Source organism: Lupinus angustifolius, chromosome LG07 (assembly GCF_001865875.1).
Source record: "Lupinus angustifolius cultivar Tanjil chromosome LG07, LupAngTanjil_v1.0, whole genome shotgun sequence".
NCBI classification, from domain to species: domain Eukaryota; kingdom Viridiplantae; phylum Streptophyta; class Magnoliopsida; order Fabales; family Fabaceae; genus Lupinus; species Lupinus angustifolius.
In genome coordinates, this window is record NC_032015.1 from 4554989 (window position 1) to 4573789 (window position 18801).

Here is an 18801-nt window from a genome sequence, read left to right on the forward strand (position 1 = left end):
CACTGCAACAATGTTGCAGAGAGCAAAACAGAGAAAGAAAGTAGAGAAAGAAGAAGAATTCGTGCAAGAGAGGAAGAGAAGTATATGGATTAGATTCTGAAAAAAAGAATCAATGTATATTCATCACAAGCATTACAAACTATATATACATCAATGTATTCCAACTACTTTCTAAAATTAGTAAAACTACTAACTAACTGGACTTTCTATAACTAGAAACTTTCTAATTCTATTACAAACTGAATTACAATTAACAAAAATAAGTTGTTTTCATATATATGTGTCGAGATTTTTTTAGGTAACCTAGGATGGCATTTTGACGAGTTTTATACACACGCAAACGAAAACTTGTTTTCTTTGTTTTTTAATTGGATTTTTTGTTTAGTGTAGAAGAGATATGATAGAAAAATATAAAAGAATATACAAGAGCTGCAATGTGGTCAATAGTGTGTTCCGTGTGATTAGAATCGGACCGGATCAGACAGTTCGATCGGTCTAATCTTTGACCAAACTTGAAAATGATTTTTGTTTGCAATCTTAACCGAGTTAAGGTTGAGCAGCTTTGAACCGGAGAAATTTCAGTCTGATTGTATTAAATGCGATTCAACAGTATTAGCCCGTTGTTAACCAAACAGTTCAATTAAAAATTTAAAAAAATAGAACACCACTCAAACATTATGTTTTAGGTCCAAAAAAGATAAAGATATATATTACTTTAATACAATTATACATAATTTTTAATTATATACAACTTTACATTTAATATAATATTATTAATTATTTATAAAGCCTCAGTCACACCAGATAGTTTAATTGTTTAATCGAGTTAAACTTAATACAAATACTTTTTCTGGTTTAACAGGGTTTCAGAACTTTCGTTTCATAGGTTTTTGTAAAAATAGTGATAAAAATTAGGAATTATAATATATGCCACGTGCAAATTTGCAGTGCCAGATTGCAGTAGCTCAATGGTTTAGAAAAAGGTTTCGAGATGCCGCACATCACTTGAAGAAATAAATATTTCAGGGTACCTAATTCTTTAATAATTTCGTCCCAACAGTCACACATTCACGTTTTTTGAATATTGATTTGCAGTTAGAATTCCAGTTTTATGTAGGTATGTTGCTTTACTTCAATTGTAATCGTGATTTCGTATACTGTTGCTTGAAAATGTGCGGTTCAAAAATTATATCAGGCGAAAACATTGGAAACTGGATATAAAATAAATAAAGAATTATGAGGTGAAAAATATGAGGAGTAAATAATGATATAGTTTGAATTTAGAGTATAAATAAAAATTGAGTTTTGAAAATATCAATTTTAAAGAGAATGAGAAGATTAAAACATCTAATTGGAATGATTTTAATAAAAAGCTATCTATTGTAATTTAGCTGTTATGAATGTGGCTTGCCGAGATTTCTCCTATAAATGGCAAGTCAAAGTTTTATTTAAAGGAAAAATCACCCAAAAAGCAAGGAGAAACAGAAAGTCGGGAAACAAGTTTATACAATCTGGATTTAGATTAGTATATTAATTAGTAGATAATGAAACTATTGAGCAGGTGAACTGGTCAAACTTAAATATACCCTAGTGCTGATGTTGTATTTTTTGATTAATAAAAAAAAAATAAGGGTATACGACAACAACTTAATTAGGGGTAAAGATACTCTTTAGTGCCATAGAGATCATTACATAAAAAACAAAAGAAATAAGAAAAACAAAGACTTTAATTATCAATGATTGAGTGCACACTATCATGAAAACCCTTGATTTCTAATAGGCTCCCTAATCCAAACTACTATATTAACTAATTAAAAATTACGTTGCCTTGCATGAGAGATGAGATTTAACACCTACTTGACATTATATACTATTCATATGGCCACAAGAAGAATACATCATGGAGATCCTCTTCTCCTCGTAACCCATTGCAACAACATTCACCTTCTCATCATTTTTTGTAATCGATATAATCATGACCTGGTTCATCACATGGTAGTTAAGTTTTTTACTGAAAAAATACACATGTAATCTAAGGTTACATGTGTTTTTCTAGAAAATTATTACATGTAGCTTTGATTACGTGTATATTTTCCCATAAAATAGACAACGTAACAAGGCTTACGAAAAAAATAGCAAATTGACATGATATGAAAATAACCCGAAATCCAAACTCCACAACAATAGTTCTATAAAACAGAAAGTGACAGATAAAATTTACAACTAAACCTTAATATATTATGAAAATCGAAATTAAAAGATTGCATCAAACTAAACCTAAACTTAAATGTCTGACCGTGTAAAGAAAATGATTGATTGTTGAACAAACTTTGGTTGTTGGTGGGAATTTGAATGGAACAGCTTGCAAGAAGATTGGTGGGTGTTGAATGGAAGAGTAGAGTTTGAATTGGTTGAGTAAAAGAAGAGAGAACATGAATAGGAAGCACATCTTCTGGTTTAAGATATGTATCCATTCATTTTCATTTTTAAAAAAATATAAAATTAATATATATTAAATTCATATATTATTTTCCTAACCAATAAGAAATATGAAGTACATCGAATGATACAAATTTTGTGACAACAACCATGACTTCACTTGAATAAATGTAATTTTGAGATTATAAAAAAACGATTTGAACTGAGTTTCATCCAATCCAGATGTAACCTCTCTCAAAATGGATTAAAGCTCATGGCTTTGGGTTGGACCAGCATAGAATGTTAAACTCTACCATTTTTGAAACAAAAGAGAATTTCTTTTAAGGGTAGGACCTTTCCATATCCATTCACTCAATTTGGACCGACCATAATTAAATTTGGATATCATTGAATTTTATTAGATGTAAACTCATATTCAAAAATTAGACCCAATAAATTTTAGGATCGAGTAAGAAACAATCACCACCTAACCAAACACAGTTTCTGCTCACCTATAACTTTTGTTTATACATACTTGTTCAATTGTATACTATATAATGATATTTCCTTGGCCAAAATTAGATAGTACATTTCGTTGCAATGATACTCTATTTGCGTATATTTATTTAGAAGGACAAACTATTTATCGTCACAATTTGTATGTTATTTTATATTATCATTGTTTTGATAATTTTTTCACCATATATATGTATATTTAAATAATTAACAAAATATTTGCATATATATCAAATTATATATCCATAATAAAATATAATAATAATAAAAAATTGTCTAAAATGAAGAAATACATTATATTTAATCAAATTAAAGTCTAAATTTAAATTCAAAAATTAGTTTAATTGATATTTGGATATAATTAACTTTTTTCTAGAATTTGTTGAAATTCAAAAAGTAACCTTATTAACATTTAGGTTGGATTCTCAAACTGTATCTTTCAGATACATATTTATAATTTCACTCCATGTATCAAAAGATATGATTAGTCAAACAAATATTTAATAAGTACAATTTTAATTTAAATAATTTTTTCAACCAATCAAAATTAATGATACATTAAGTGATACAAAAAGTGGGAAATGTGCTCCCGTTTTGCAGTGGCTACGTTTATATGTTTATTTGGATCCAAAATTCTGTGAAGTAGCTATGAACTTGCTTTTTCCTTTTTCACATCACATGTACGTCACTAAACTTACCTATATATCACCAAGGTCACTTATGCCATATGTGAATTTGGTCACAATATGTACAATGGAAGGGTATTATGCATTAAAAATGGGGAATAAATTTGTAAGAATGAGACTAGTTAATAAAGCCTTTCCACACCAAAGAACAATGACCAAGCCCAACCTTACTAAGCCCTCCTAGCTAGATATATGTATGTTATCAAATTGGTTTTAGGCATGGCACCTTCATCACAACTTTAACATGCAGTATTTTAAAATTATCGACTTCATTCATGAGAAAATTAAAGGTTTATTAAATTATATAAGAAATAATTAAGATATTGAAATATTAAGATGTATATTTGATATAATATTATAAAATGATACCTATAAATTAAAGTAGTTTATATTTAAGAGAAATAAATTTTCTAAAAAGTAATGATAGATAGGGGCTTGCCGAAGAGCTGACCAACTGGATTGATTATAGCACATCCTGGGTTTAATAATTTGACAAAAAATTGTTATTTCAAATCATATTCCAAATCATGTCATGAATTAATAATATAAAAATTAAAATAGAAAAATAATAAATATATTTATTTAAATGATATACATGTTTTGATTGGTTTAAGATATAATTTCACACAGTTTCGGAATTGTCCTTCATAATCATCCATTGATGAATCATAATTTCAATTATTTTTTACAAATATTAAATGACTAATAAAAGTGTAACCATAACAATATCCTTTTCTACCTACAAAGCTGACAAAAGAAGTCTGGTCTTGTTTATCTTCCACTCAGAATGTAGCACCATTCCTCAGTCTCTTTCAATATTGAGAGTCACATCCCATACCTGCTGCTACTGTTGTCTGCAACGAATCACAATATCCTAACATAAAGTAATGGAAATATCATAAGAAATCTAAAACTCAAAACCTCATTGGTTGGTTTGAAGTGGTGTCACATGCTGGAAACTATCTTGTTCTTTCATGTCCTAACATACACTTCACTCTATAAATTCATTTTCAAGTATCTACATCCAATTCACACTTGGGCATTCCCATTTTTTCACCAGACAACCTTAGCTTGTTTTAAGAGCAACATTGTAAGCAACTAAAGTTCTAATGGCTCTCATGGCCACTTCTTTGGTTCCTGCTTCTTTATCCATCCCTAAACAAGTATGTTTCAATTAACCTTTAGGAAATATATTGTCTCTGTTTCATGTTTTTGATTAAGCACTTCTATAAGAGATAATTTAATTTAGTTTTTGGGAAATGTCTTTTTATGTTAACAGGGAAAGTCCAGCGTATTTCTCAGGGAGACTATCCTTTTTGGTGTTTCATTATCACATACTAACAAATCTGACTTCAATTCTTATGCACTGAGGTCTAAGGTAAATCGTTTCTACTTATTTAAGAGGATATTAATTTCACTGAGACATTTTACTAGGGAAAGTTTTCATTTCACTTTTTTTGTTTATGAGACTCTGCATGATGTTAAAGTTTATCAGGTTAAATATTGTTGAGCGTTTACCAATCTGTTACACCTGTGCATTTAGGGTATACATAAGACATATATGTATTGCCCTCTACTTGATCCAATACATAACCTAAAAACATATACACCACTGTAGAAATCTGCCAGCACCATCACGAACCACTATCATGGTGTCCAACACGGCTGACCGTGTTTTGTTGCGTATTGATGTGTGTGTAGATCCATGACCATGGTTGCCACATCTGAAGCACGGATACGTGTCGAGTACGATACATATCCATTACATCCACATGCATTTTTTCTAAAATATAGGATACAATAACTTCAAGGATACGTGTGTAAAATAATAAAAAACACATAAAATATAATAAAATTATAATTGTAAATCAAAATATCCAAAGTAAAAAATATAATGGAAATTGAAAATCATTGTCCTCCAAAATTCCAAGTACCAAAACTAAAAAATATAGTAGAATAATTCATAAAATTGCTTATTGTGTAGCCCTAGAAACATAAATAGTATCAATTTCATCTCCTCATTGACGGTGATGTCGGAGGGTCAATGTGGTGTGATGGTATGAGTCTTTATGACTTTTAAATAAGTTGGTGTTTATTGAAAACAAATTTATCTTATCATATTTTATTGAGAACGAATCTATATTATCCTATAGAAAACGAATATGATACGTGTCTTTGATATTTATTTAATTTATTTTATTTTTTGGATACTCTACGGATACCCTTCGCAAATTCGAGCGTATCCGTGTCGGATATGTGTCAGATACCGACACGCAAGAGTGTTCGACAAATCCGTGCTTCTGAGGTTGCCACCACACCCTGGATGTGATCACTACACAGTCAAGTTTCCTTCTTCCTATGAGTCATTTGCACAACATAAAATGTTAGTCCTTGGTTAAAAGTCAAAACCCAACAACCACAATGCCATAATCAAATTGTCTTCTTTAGCAAAAGTATTTACTAGGAATCCAATAACCTCTGATAATTTAACAGTACCTGCTAAACATGGATAGTTGATCTTTAACAATTTTCAAGTTCAACTGTAAAAGCAAAATTATACTCACATCATTTTCTGTGTACTACACTTATCACTTATATATAGATGATCAGCATGCAAATAACTTGTGATCAGCATGTATTATCTGATGATTGTGAAGATGTTAATCAATTACCAATAAATCAATTAAAATTGCTGATCACCATGCAATAGATACTGGTAGCTAGTTATTTATATTCAAATCATTCATGCTATGTAAATATCAAAATATGATAGCTGACTACAAAATACAAAATATCCTGTAATCCCCTGTTAGTTTTCAGGCTAATTGTCTAAAACTCTAAATTTTTCTTCCTCTATTTTTTTATTCCTCTTAAGCAGAGGGAACTCCAGCAAAAAATTGGTGCTGTGAGGGCCCAGACAGCCGCTACGGCAACTCCAGCCATCACGAGGGTGGCACCAGAGGGCAAGAAAACTTTGAGGAAGGGCAGTGTTGTGGTCACTGGGGCTTCCTCTGGATTGGGCCTGGCCGCTGCCAAGGCTCTGGCCGAGACAGGAAAATGGCATGTAATAATGGCCTGCAGAGATTTCCTCAAAACTGAAAGAGCTGCAAAATCTGCTGGCATTGCCAAGGAAAACTACACCATTATGCATTTAGATCTTGCCTCTCTCGATAGCGTCCGTCAGTTTGTCAACAATTTCAGGCAATCAGGAAGGCCACTGGATGTGTTGGTTTGCAATGCCGCAGTTTACTTGCCGACTGCTAGGGAACCTACATTCACTGCTGACGGCTATGAGCTCAGTGTTGGGACAAACCACCTTGGACATTTTCTCCTTTCACGTCTCTTGCTCGAGGACCTGAACAAATCCGATTACCCATCTAGGCGCATGATCATTGTTGGCTCAATCACAGGTCTAATTCAATAATATGTTTATTTTGAATTCCATTTTTTACGCATATTTAGGCCAAGACTTTGTGCAATGGCAAAGTTGTTGGCTTGTGACTTGAACGTCATAAGTTCAAATCCTGTGAACAACCTCTCTGCATGCAGCGTAAGACTGCATATATTTACCCTTTCCCAGCCCCATCTCAAGACACCTTGGAACACCTTTTATATTTAGGCTGCATTTTGGTGCTGATTGCGTAAATTAAACAGGAAACACTAACACATTGGCTGGAAATGTGCCTCCTAAGGCTAACCTTGGTGATTTGAGGGGACTAGCTGGAGGCTTGAATGGGCTAAACACTTCATCCATGATAGATGGTGGAAACTTTGATGGTGCCAAGGCATACAAGGATAGCAAGATCTGCAACATGCTCACCATGCAAGAGTTCCACAGAAGATACCATGAAGAAACTGGGATCACATTTGCATCCCTTTATCCGGGTTGCATTGCCACAACAGGCTTGTTCAGGGAGCACATTCCCTTGTTCAGAATTCTGTTCCCACCATTCCAAAAGTACATAACCAAAGGTTTTGTCTCAGAGGATGAAGCAGGAGAGAGACTTGCTCAGGTAATAGCCATGAGACTCTAAACATGGTTATAAATTGTAAAAATGCTTCATTTTTTACAGAACTTTTACCCTGTGATTACAATTTGGTTTACCTCGTTTTCTCCATATTTATATACTAATTTTGTCACATACCCATGATTTAAGAGATGCACTGTCAAAGGATGTGTGATGTGTAAGAAGCATTATTCTAACTTTTCTATGATGGATGTATTTTCCAATATCCTTATGTTTCATGTGTGAATTTTTTATATTCTAATATAGGTTGTGAGTGATCCAAGCCTAACAAAATCTGGGGTTTACTGGAGCTGGAACAAGAACTCTGCTTCATTTGAAAATCAGTTGTCCCAGGAGGCTAGTGATGAGGCAAAGGCTCGCAAGGTCTGGGAAATTAGTGAGAAACTGGTGGGTTTGGCCTAAGAACCTTACAGCATCCATGTTGATTCAGAGATATTTGGCATGGATTTAAATAACATCTCACAGGAGTGAAGACCCTTTTCTGTTTAGTTCGTTAGATGCTTTGTAGCTGCTAACTTTTTTTGCCTTGATGAGCACCGTGAATGAATCACAAAACCATGTGGCTAAAAGCACTTGTAGTTTTTGAGAAACAATTGTGTTTCAAGAGAATTGTTTGTCATAATTTCAACGATATAATTTGATAATGATAATTCTCTCACATGGGCATGCTTGACATACATGCTTCAGCTTCAGAAGTTAATTATCTCCAATATACAACGTTATGTAGGCATTAAAGGGGGGAGTGGAATATAAGCTTTTGATTTCATTTACGAACAAAAATAAGAAAAAATAAGTGAAGTTATTTACGTTTCTGTAGTGCTCATCACAATAAAAACATAATAAGTGTACTACTTTCAGTCACTTCATTAACGAGCTGAAAGAACATAATACACATGCTATTTTTTTTATGGCGAGTAGCATCACAGTGAACTATGACCACAATCCACTAAATGATCTTAAGGTTGATAAACCCTTCTTTGCTCACTATAGAGGATCCAAATACAAAGAAATTCACCCAATAATGTATAAAACTGAAAATTTTGAACCAGCTTTATGAAATTTGGATAACAAATAAGTGAACCTCCAATAATCAACAACAAGTCTAACAAAACAGGAATGACCAAAATTTAAAATCAAACCCTTTTTGTCCCTTAAAACCAACGAAATAGAAATGGAGACACCAAAAATTAAAGTTATATAACACAAAATAAACTAGACCCGTCTCATCTAGAGTCAATTGAAATCCTACCCACTAATCAATGAATGAAATGAATAGAGGGGAGAAAAGAAAGTACCTTGTGGCCTAGTTAAAGAGGAAACATGAACAGAAAGAGATGCCTCAGTGGTTTTATTATGTTTTGTTACATAGCAAATCCAATATTATTATCAGACAGCCCATTTAGCATTTACACTGTTAAACAACAATCCAAACAGGCCCAAATAGGTTGTCTAGCACAAAATCCTATTTTTTATTTGATAAAATTAAGGGAAAAGAAAAATGAAACTCACCTGCTAATTGCTATGAAATTCTTCAAATTTAATGGATGGCTCAGAAAATTAACAGCATATAGTCAAGGAAATTGATATATCTTACTAATCATCCTATTCATAATCAGTGACGAATCTAGGATCTAGAGGTAGGGTGTACAATATATATTAAAAATTAAAATAATAAATATTTTCAATTATAAAAAGATGAAAATATTAATGAATTTACAAAATTTAAATATATTTCATCAAATAAATTATATATTTCATAATTAATCTCTCTATGATTTCTTATTTTGAAATTGTTGAATGATTAATTCTTTGACAATATTGTTGAACACTTCTCACTAAATATAAGAAATTAGACAATCATTCTTTCATGTATCTCTCATTCAATTACGCAACTTATTTTTTAAAATTTTCATTGAATAAAATCTTTCTGCAATTGTATTTCTAACTTTGAAAGAAGATAAACTAATAAGTAAATAATGTGTCTTCCACTTTCAACCAACTTATCATAAAGATTATTGATTCATTCCAAAAAAGAAAACACAATATGTTATGCATATCAATAATTTAAATCTCAAGTTTATTATCAAACATTACCAAATTATTTGAGCAAAAATCATGTGGATAAAACTTTGCAGATTCGGTCAGTTTTGCCATACCAAAACTAGAGAAGAAATCTACTAATCTCAAACAAGACATACAAAGAAGTAACTGAGTAATTGTCTCGGATAAACGATCATGAAGTTTCTTAAGGTACATATCCATAATCTTGTAAAATAATTCAACACAATAATGATTAGAGAAAAATTGTAGACACTACTGTGTATGAGTTTTATACACCATAAATTTATCATTCATATTTTATAATCATTAACTCCTCAAATAAAATAATACAAATGAATAAAATATTGATTGTGTATAAATATTTACACAAAATAAGTGTACAAATATTACACACTAGTAATTATTTGTTTTCACAAGTTATATCATATTGTTTACAAAACAAATAAAATTTAGACTTATAAAGTTATAAGAGATAAAACATTTATTTTTTTAAATTTCAGGGTGTGCATTTGCACACCCTGAAACACATGTAGCATCGTCACTGCCCACAAAAAAGTATATATGTCATAATGTGATACTTCATTTATTGTTTATTAATAATTGATTTACAAGTTATATGGATACTCTATTATGGTTAGGAGAATTATTAGGAAAATTTATTACGATAATATAGTATTACTTATCATTACTAGCTCTATTGTAAGTTTAGTGTTTATATGGGAATAAATTTAACAACAAATTTATCATATATATATATATATATATATATATATATATATATATAATTTCTAAATTTATATATATTAAATAAATAAAATGAGCCTAATTGATAAATTGACAAAATAATTTAACTATTTAAATTAAATAGTTCACGAACTCCTACCAAAACTAAATCAATTTGAATTGATGAGTCAAATTAATCAATTCACTAATTCAAATTGAGTATAGAATTTGAGCTGAAAAAATAACTTATATTGAACACAAATTGAGTTTAAAAGTAATACATTTTTTAATGAACTAAGCTTAAGTTTGACTTGCTGTGCAGCTAAAACAAAGAAGGGAGGTAGCATAAGCAAAGTAAAAACCCACATTTGATTCTGCATAAACATAGATAACTCTCCCAACATTTGGAGAATTAACAAAGTACAGACACACATTTGATTCTGCACATGCAGAACATAAATAAAGTAGTTACTGAATTATTGAATTGATCTCTGAAACAATATCAATTAAAAAAACTAAAACAATATCATATATAATATATATAGATATATGTATCCTCCACTCCAGCCTTATAAAATTGGCATGGTTGTGACATATATGTTTGATGTCATTATTTTACAGATCATGAGAGGTTAACTAAAAGAACTGATTCCTGGATGCAAAAGTCTGTCCAAATCTCCAAGAAGAAGGAACCACATTGAGAAAGATGAGTGTCTTTCCATCAACCAATGTGATCTTGAATGAAAGCCTTTGGTTTCTGAGATCTGCATTGCTTTGCCAGTTAGCACCCCAGTTTCTGTGCAATGGTAACCATGCTCCACTTCTTGATCCTCTGATCCACACGCCTTTCACTTCTCCACTCCCACCAACGTTGGTTATCATCACCATGTTGAAATTTGATTGCCCCTTCAACGTGAACCTTACTCCCCCTCTTCTTTTGCATCCCACCCTTTAATTCATCATGTAAATGAACACATAAAATTATGAGTTCATGGACCAATCAAAATTTCATGCTACCAAGTATATATTTAGTTCAAACAGTTTTCTTTTTATTATTTACCTTTTATAAAGGACTGGAACAATGCCTTCATTGCCTTGTCGTGCAATGCGAAAGAAAGCAGGCATAGACATATCGAAGTGATGGTGAGGAGGGTCACACCACCCTCCATGGTTGTTTGGAGGGCAAAAGTTAGTGGCAGTTACAGTCACACTTCTGCTTCTAAGGCACCACTTTGGGTCTAACCTGTAGTCACATATCACTTGGTAGCAAGCACCACAAACCTCACCACCTCTGAAAAGCATGGTGCTCACTGCCGCAGTGTTCACCCCAAAACCAGCATGGAAGGTATCATCATACCCACAAGCTCCCCCTGGAAATTTATGCAACATTTAATTAGACACAAAATTCAATTCCAAAATAAAGAACAAAATAGGATATAGTCCCAAAAAATTTCTGTCCCATATATTATAATTTTTCTATTACTATAAAATAATATAAAAATATTAATTTTTGTTACTATAATTAATCTTTATAATTAAATTTAATTTTTTAATTGGGTGGGTATACCAAATGATCCCCATCCAACAAAATATTTGCTTCATGCTATAAGCAAGGAATAATGAAGGCTGAATTTCATGTATAAGTGTATGGTATATCGGTAGTATGTGCAGTTCACTTCGTAATGGAGAACTTATAATTGACATTTGGCACAATTAGTTGATATAATGTATGTTATGTATTGTATACTTGTATTATTGTATTGCATTATTATTAAAAAAATAGGTGAATTGAATGTTGATGGAGCTGAGATATTCTCTAATTTAAAAGTAATATAAATTTTGAATCGTTAAAATTTTAAAATTTTCACATATTATTTTATTTAAAATACTATTCAACTATATGTTCATTATGTTGAGTCTACGTATAACTAATTAACCCAAATACAATGTTCTCACATTGATCTAGGGATCCAAATTCACACACTAATAAAATGTAAACTAATATTCATACATAACTTACGATTCCTACTAGTATAACAATGAGTCTTACCAAGGCTAGTGGGACTTAGATTGGCCCCATAGAACGTTGCATGAGCGTTAAGCCAATTACCGTTAGCTTGTACGTGGATTCTAAATGCAGCGAGAGCAAACAAAATATACAAAAGAAAACTTGAATAAATCACAAGATGCCTCATTTTCTCACTAAACAAACAGCTTTTGCTATCTTTTTAATTGCTTTTCTTCAAACAAGCAAGTACTGCGGATGATCCTAGGAGAAAGTGGTTGGTTTTATAGATATAATACGCGGTTGTCGGTGATTATATAAATTAAAATTGAATGTTTTAATTAAACTAATTTGATGGAATTTTGATCTTTATGAAAACGCGTTTCTCTTCACGTCCTATGCAGTACAGAAGAAAAGTACTGTTGGACGAAGGAATTTTGGGACAAAAGGATAAAGAAGCACATGCAATGGCCTGTACCCACAACAATGTTTTCGAAACTTCTCTGTCAGGTTACTCCATATGTTATTATGTGAAAAAAGTAAACATCCATCTTTCAAAACTTACTTAATTTGGAAGTAGACGTGTTAATAAAATGATGAACAATTTGAGAAAACTATATACATATTTATATGGAGAGAGAATATATATGTTTTATCATCTAATAATTTGGAAAAATTTACTATCAAAGTACCGTTAGAATAAGAAAATTTATAAGAAGTGTAGAGACGAGTTGAGGACAAAAATTATCTGAGTTTTTTCTCCCTTCATGATATTACAAGTAAATGATGTGATAAGCACTTTATTACTTTAATGACGAAAAATCTACAATTTATTTACACTAACTTTTATTTTGTTGCAATGATCTTTTGCACTTATTTTTAAAGGAATGATTAACTCCTTTCAAGGTATTATGATTTTCTTTCATCCAAGTGTTACTCGTGTAGTTACAATAGATTAGTCTCTAACAAGTATATTGATATCTTCATACGACTAACTTTAATAAACTGTTTGATGCATAGTTTTAGTAGTAAATCTTCATCTTTTGTCCTGTAATATATGTTATGGTTAGTTAAAGAATATATTTAAGTTAAAAATATAATTATTAATTATTCTTCTGACCAATTATAATTTATGATATATAGATATAGTAATACATATTGTGGGATATAATATGTGTTTTCATTAAAACTGTCAAAAGTGTATTGCGAAAATTATGTGGAAGCATAAAATGAATATTGTGAATCTTCATTGATTGATTAAATGATTACAAGTTATGTGCTTATATACACAATACAAAGATAACTTGTGATACAAGTAACAACTTAACAAACTAACTAAGATATTAATCACATGTGTAAAATGTGCAAAATGTGTCATGATAGCTTTGATCTCCAATAGCCCCTCAAGCTGAAGGGTAAATGTTAATGACTCCAACTTGATAATTTGATTTGATAACAATGTGATGGATCGGAATCTCGATCCTCATGTGATTGGATTTTCTCAACCACTTGATTATTTTCCTGGTCAGAAATCTTGATCATATTCCCATGGTTTTACATTGTTGGAAGATTATTTGAGTCTGAAAAAGAACTCAAGAAATTACATATCTTCTTGGTGAGACCGACTCTTTGTATCTTTGTAAAGCCTCTAATTTCGCTTTCCATATTCTCTTATCCATCTTGGTTTACCTTGTGTGATGAACTTGCTTCACTACCCGAAGCTAGAATCTTATTCTCTTGATTATTGATGTTTGCATTCTTCTCGGTTTCTGCATGAGAACTTTGGACTATTACTGCTTTTGGTGCCCTCAAAGATTTCTTAGTTCCACTACAAGATATCTCAATTGAGGGTGGTTTGACATAGGCATATAATTTTGTAGTTGGAACAATATTGTTGTTGTTGCTACAAAGTGTTTTCCACTCCAACCAATCCTTTGCAAATGTATATTGTTCAAGAACCTTCTCTTAAGCCTTGTGAAATGAAAACACAAGATCTTGGATATCATTGTTTCCTTCATCATTCCCTTTTGGACTTTTTATTTTATTTCATCTTCTATTGCATCATTCTTCACCACTTCAATTTCCATTTTCTTGTTTGTTGAATCTTGGAAGAGAAAAATAATTATTGTAGAAAATGTACAACGGTAATCAAAACCTTCAGGATGAAAGTTTTGATATCACATTGCGAAAATAATATGAAAGTATAAAATAAATATTGTGAATCTTCATTGATTGATTATAGGATTACAAGTCATATGTTTATATACACAATACAAAGATAACTTGTGATACAAGTAACAACTTAACAAACTAACTAAGATATTAATCACATGTATAAAATGTGTAAAATGTGTCATGGTAGCTTTGATCTTCAATAAATTGCCTTTAAAATGGTTTTTTAGTTACTATGTTAAAAGTTATCCCTCTCTCTTAGTATCTTTGGCCTCTGATCTTTATTATAAGACATTATTTAGAAAATTTTAATGTTCTTTATTTTTATAAGACGATTTATATTTTCTATGCAGTATTTTTCTCTCATTTGTCTCGTACTAAAAGATTTGATTATCACTATTTTTTGTTATTTTAATGATTTTTAATTAAAGAGCAATATTAAATAAAAGTAGGGTTGCAACTTATAATATAAAAAATGAAGAAAAATTACTACTTTACATATAATTTTTAGTTTAAATGTCTTATAAATAGATACACTTAAAAAATTAAGTAATCGCTTTTATAAATATTTTATATATGTACACTTTTATAGGAATAGAACGATGGTGTTAGGGATGGAAAGTAGGTGGTATTGACAATGGCAGTTACATTAGTGATGATTGTGCATAGGATGGTGAGAATGAAAGGAGAAGCCAGAAGAAAAGCTTCACAATTTAGCCTTTTAAATTTCTCTACTTTCATGTTTTCTTCATAAAAAATTAAAAACTATTTATTTTTTAGTGGAACTTGGGAGCGAAATGTTTGACTTATCTTCTGCTCTACAAGATAACTATATAAGCGTTAAATGATATAATATAAAATTTCTCATAAATTTCAAGTTATTTGTAAGAATGTTTTTTCAAAAATGATTCACCCCATTCAACTTTTCCTTTAGTGTATTATTGTTACTATATGAATTTGGCTTAATTAGCTATTAGTTCTTGTTTTTTATGATGTGCAATTTCAGTGCATCATTTTATACATCTAATTTGTGCATTTTTTTATCTCTTTATCCATCTTAGGTCAATGAGCTTATATGACTAAACAACCCTTAATAAATTTGGAGTTTCTACATTGTAAAATTACGAGAACAAAAATAAATTCAATTGTATAGATTACTTTTTGGAGAGTCAAAATAAATAAGTTTTAAATTTTTAATATGATGATTAAATTAATTTTTTTAGTGTTTTTTTATGAAACTGTTTTTTCATAATAATTAAGTATTAGTTTGTATTTTCATTTTCTTGAAGATCAAATTAATAAAGGCATTTATAAGGATGAAAAACACTATTAAGTATGGTAATTATTGTTGAGAAAAAAATATATAAACTCTTGAGTGTGTGTTTTATACTATGAGTACATTATCTATAATCATACTTAACTATTTAAACATAAAAAGTAATATAAATAATAAAAAATAATACAATCATACTTAACTATATATATTAACTTTGTGTAAATCCCTACACTAATTTTTTTTTTTACTTATCTTTGTGAAATAAACTTCTCTGTCTCTATTTTCTGCCCGTATAGGCTTTAACCACAAGCAAGCTAAAGAATAACCGTCTCTACATATTCTCGGTCTCCCAAGGTTTTCCTTTCTTCACCGCACCGGCAATCCGTTTTTTTGGTAAAAAAAGGTTTTCTTCTCTCTTTCTTCTTTTTATGAATTTGAAATTTCTGATTCCAGTTTTCTAGGTTTGTTGCACTTCATTCGACGTTGGAGTGATTGTACAGTGAAATAGGTTTTGAATTGCAGTGTTTGGTTGTTGGGAACATAATCTGTTTATACATTTTCATAATTAATGATGGGTTGTTCTTCAAATTTATCTTCTTCTCTCTGTTTATGACTCTTTCTTTTTTAAAATTGGTATAGAGTTGAAACTATTAGTGCATTTGTGATATTAGAGAAGATTGAAAAACGAAGGTGGAGAAGATTGAGCTTAGGAGGTTCTGTCATATGTCTAATTGTCATATATAGTCACTTCATTACACAGGGCACTATGAGGCAGTGACTATGCAATTAATTGTAATTTTGCGCAATTATAGATTACGAGGGATTTTATGAGGGTTGGATAGCATATATTAGGTTCTAATCTGGCCATGGAATTCTCTTATCATGTCCTATCTCTTAACCATTTAAAAGGTCCTTGCTCGTAATGAATTTGTTGAAAATTTGTTTTCTGATTGAGCCTGGTGTATTCCACGTAGACGAGTCCATAATGCTTCGTTGTTGATGATGATGTTGGTTTTTGTTAGTATTGTCTTAAAACTGTTGTCCTTTTGTTTATCTCTGAAGTAGAATTGCCCATTTTGCTACATAGCTACAGGATTATATTTTTTCTGTGATGTATCTATCTATTTGTAATGAAGAATTCACCTTTTTCTTTGCTCATTTGCAGCTTAAAATTCACATAGGAAATGTGCAGTTCTTCCATCCATTATTTCCATCATGTGTCAAACTGTATTTGATCAACCAAAATTAGAATTTTTGGTTTGACATATTTTCTACATTTTATTTCTTTATTTTTCTTTGTTATATGTGTGAACTTATGATGATAAATCGGTTAATATTCTTCTATTGTTCAACTGAACCTGTCAAAGCCAATTCAGTTGTTAGAGAATGGATACTCTGATGGAAGTTGGCAGTACTCACATCCTCTTTGATTCTTCAAATACTTGAAGTGATATGTGCTTGTCTGTTTTGTGGATTTCCTAGCCAAATTGCATTCATGAATTATGTGTAGCTCTTTTAATGTTTTGCTCACCATAGGAATGATATCTTATGGGTTGAACCAATCTTATACCTTTAGAAGTCTTGTGAGTGTTGTGCAATTGAAGATTACCATATTTATGAAACAAGTTGCTATGTTTTGTTTCATCGATTGTGTTTCATCCACACACAACACTATGCTTTATTCTTTTGCTTATATTTATGCTTGTGAACTTTGTAGCCATCATGGATGTTGAAGATGGAGAGAATGAAGTTTCAGTTTCTTCTTTTCTTCTCAATTCCATATATTCTCGACAGGCTGAAGTTCTTTCTCCAGAAGATCTTGCTTGGGCTGATTCCTGCCTCATTGAAGATTCTAGTTTTTCAGAAACTGATTGGGTCCCTCTGAAAGATGCTTTGTTAGAAGTTATCAGTTCCCAACCTCAACCTTTCAGTACTGATAGAGAAGACATTGAAATTCTCCAAGAAAAGATTGAAAGTGTCAATTTAGGACTTAATCAGGAATCTTCAACTCATGACTCATCTGAGGCTTCTTCAACTTATAATTTTAACCCAATAAGTGTAGCAGTACAAATGAGCGATGATGAAAATCCAGAGCCATCTTTAACTTTTATGGGAAATCCTTTTCTCCCAACTTATAATGAAGATCTAAAGGAGAATGATACCATTGATGTGGGACTTGATCTGGATTCATCCACTTATGAGTTGGAGCATGCATCTGAGAGTATCTTCAAAATCTGGGATCTGAACATCCCGACTGAAGAAGATGATCTAGTGAAGCAGTTGGACAAAGTACTATCAGAGAATTCCTTTGAATCGGTGTCATCATCATTTGATGATTCAGGGAAGTGGAAGGAATTGAAGGAAGTCTCAGTTGATGATCTTATTGCTGGCATTGCTGACTTATCTTTGAAAAGAAAAGTTTAGTGTTGATTGATTCATTTTCATTATTATTCTGTCCGGTTATATTTGCTTAACTTAAGTACTAATATTAGAAGTTCTAACCTCTCTTGCTTATTTGGTTGAATTTATTTTGCATGGGAAATGGTGATATATGAAAAGTGCTAGCTAGCTCAATTGGAAAATACTGCAGTAGATTCTTTTGGGTTTTTGCATTGAACTTTGCTTTCACTCATTTCTGTTTTATAACATACTGTGGCTAGTGCAAACCACAAAAGGAACCAATATGTGAATAGCTCATCTATATTTTATATGAAAAGTGTCTTTTTGACATTGATCTGTACATTATTATTTTGGTTCAACTCCAAGTAATATTCTTTATCTTCTCAATAAGTAACTCCAACTCCAAGTCATATTTACCTCTGGCTTTTGCCACACTCACAAGCTGTCATATGAATTATGATCTACCTACCACATATTCCAACAGGCAACGGTTTATTAGTTACTGTATCTCAGTTG

The 18801-nt window shown here is 31.1% G+C and overlaps 3 protein-coding genes across 5 annotated transcripts; 2 read left to right on the top strand and 1 right to left on the bottom strand.

Annotated features, from left to right (window-relative positions):
- LOC109351910 (protochlorophyllide reductase, chloroplastic) lies at nt 4438-8310 on the top strand. Of its 2 annotated transcripts, none has more exons than XM_019593602.1 (5): nt 4438-4783; nt 4900-4998; nt 6496-7030; nt 7275-7633; nt 7895-8310. In XM_019593602.1, the coding sequence occupies exons 1-5, from the start codon at nt 4730-4732 to the stop codon at nt 8048-8050; spliced, it is 1203 nt and encodes a 400-aa protein (XP_019449147.1). In that variant the 5' UTR covers nt 4438-4729; the 3' UTR covers nt 8051-8310. The 2 variants fall into 2 exon arrangements, with proteins under 2 accessions (XP_019449147.1, XP_019449148.1); XM_019593603.1 differs by having other exon boundaries at nt 6499-7030.
- On the bottom strand, nt 10808-12693 carry LOC109352787 (expansin-A12-like). Its single transcript, XM_019594982.1, has 3 exons — nt 12483-12693; nt 11493-11802; nt 10808-11381 (listed from the first exon to the last, which is right to left on the bottom strand). The coding sequence occupies exons 1-3, from the start codon at nt 12625-12627 to the stop codon at nt 11069-11071; spliced, it is 768 nt and encodes a 255-aa protein (XP_019450527.1). The 5' UTR covers nt 12628-12693; the 3' UTR covers nt 10808-11068.
- On the top strand, nt 16151-18515 carry LOC109352180. Of its 2 annotated transcripts, none has more exons than XM_019594041.1 (2): nt 16151-16287; nt 17601-18515. In XM_019594041.1, the coding sequence occupies exon 2, from the start codon at nt 17608-17610 to the stop codon at nt 18307-18309; it is 702 nt and encodes a 233-aa protein (XP_019449586.1). In that variant the 5' UTR covers nt 16151-16287; nt 17601-17607; the 3' UTR covers nt 18310-18515. The 2 variants fall into 2 exon arrangements, with proteins under 2 accessions (XP_019449586.1, XP_019449587.1); XM_019594042.1 differs by having other exon boundaries at nt 16151-16278; nt 17603-18515.

What these genes read in the sequence shown, in the direction of transcription:
- LOC109351910 (XM_019593602.1), top strand. Translation starts at nt 4,730, where the DNA reads ATGGCTCTCATGGCCACTTCTTTGGTTCCTGCTTCTTTATCCATCCCT. An exon ending in CTTATGCACTGAGGTCTAAG is followed by an intron (nt 4,999 to 6,495) that starts GTAAATCGTTTC and finishes ATTCCTCTTAAG; the next exon opens with CAGAGGGAACTCCAGCAAAA. An exon ending in CAGGAGAGAGACTTGCTCAG is followed by an intron (nt 7,634 to 7,894) that starts GTAATAGCCATG and finishes ATTCTAATATAG; the next exon opens with GTTGTGAGTGATCCAAGCCT.
- LOC109352787 (XM_019594982.1), bottom strand. Translation starts at nt 12,627, where the DNA reads ATGAGGCATCTTGTGATTTATTCAAGTTTTCTTTTGTATATTTTGTTT. An exon ending in TCTAAGTCCCACTAGCCTTG is followed by an intron (nt 11,803 to 12,482) that starts GTAAGACTCATT and finishes ATAAATTTCCAG; the next exon opens with GGGGAGCTTGTGGGTATGAT. An exon ending in GTTCCAGTCCTTTATAAAAG is followed by an intron (nt 11,382 to 11,492) that starts GTAAATAATAAA and finishes GATGAATTAAAG; the next exon opens with GGTGGGATGCAAAAGAAGAG.
- LOC109352180 (XM_019594041.1), top strand. Translation starts at nt 17,608, where the DNA reads ATGGATGTTGAAGATGGAGAGAATGAAGTTTCAGTTTCTTCTTTTCTT.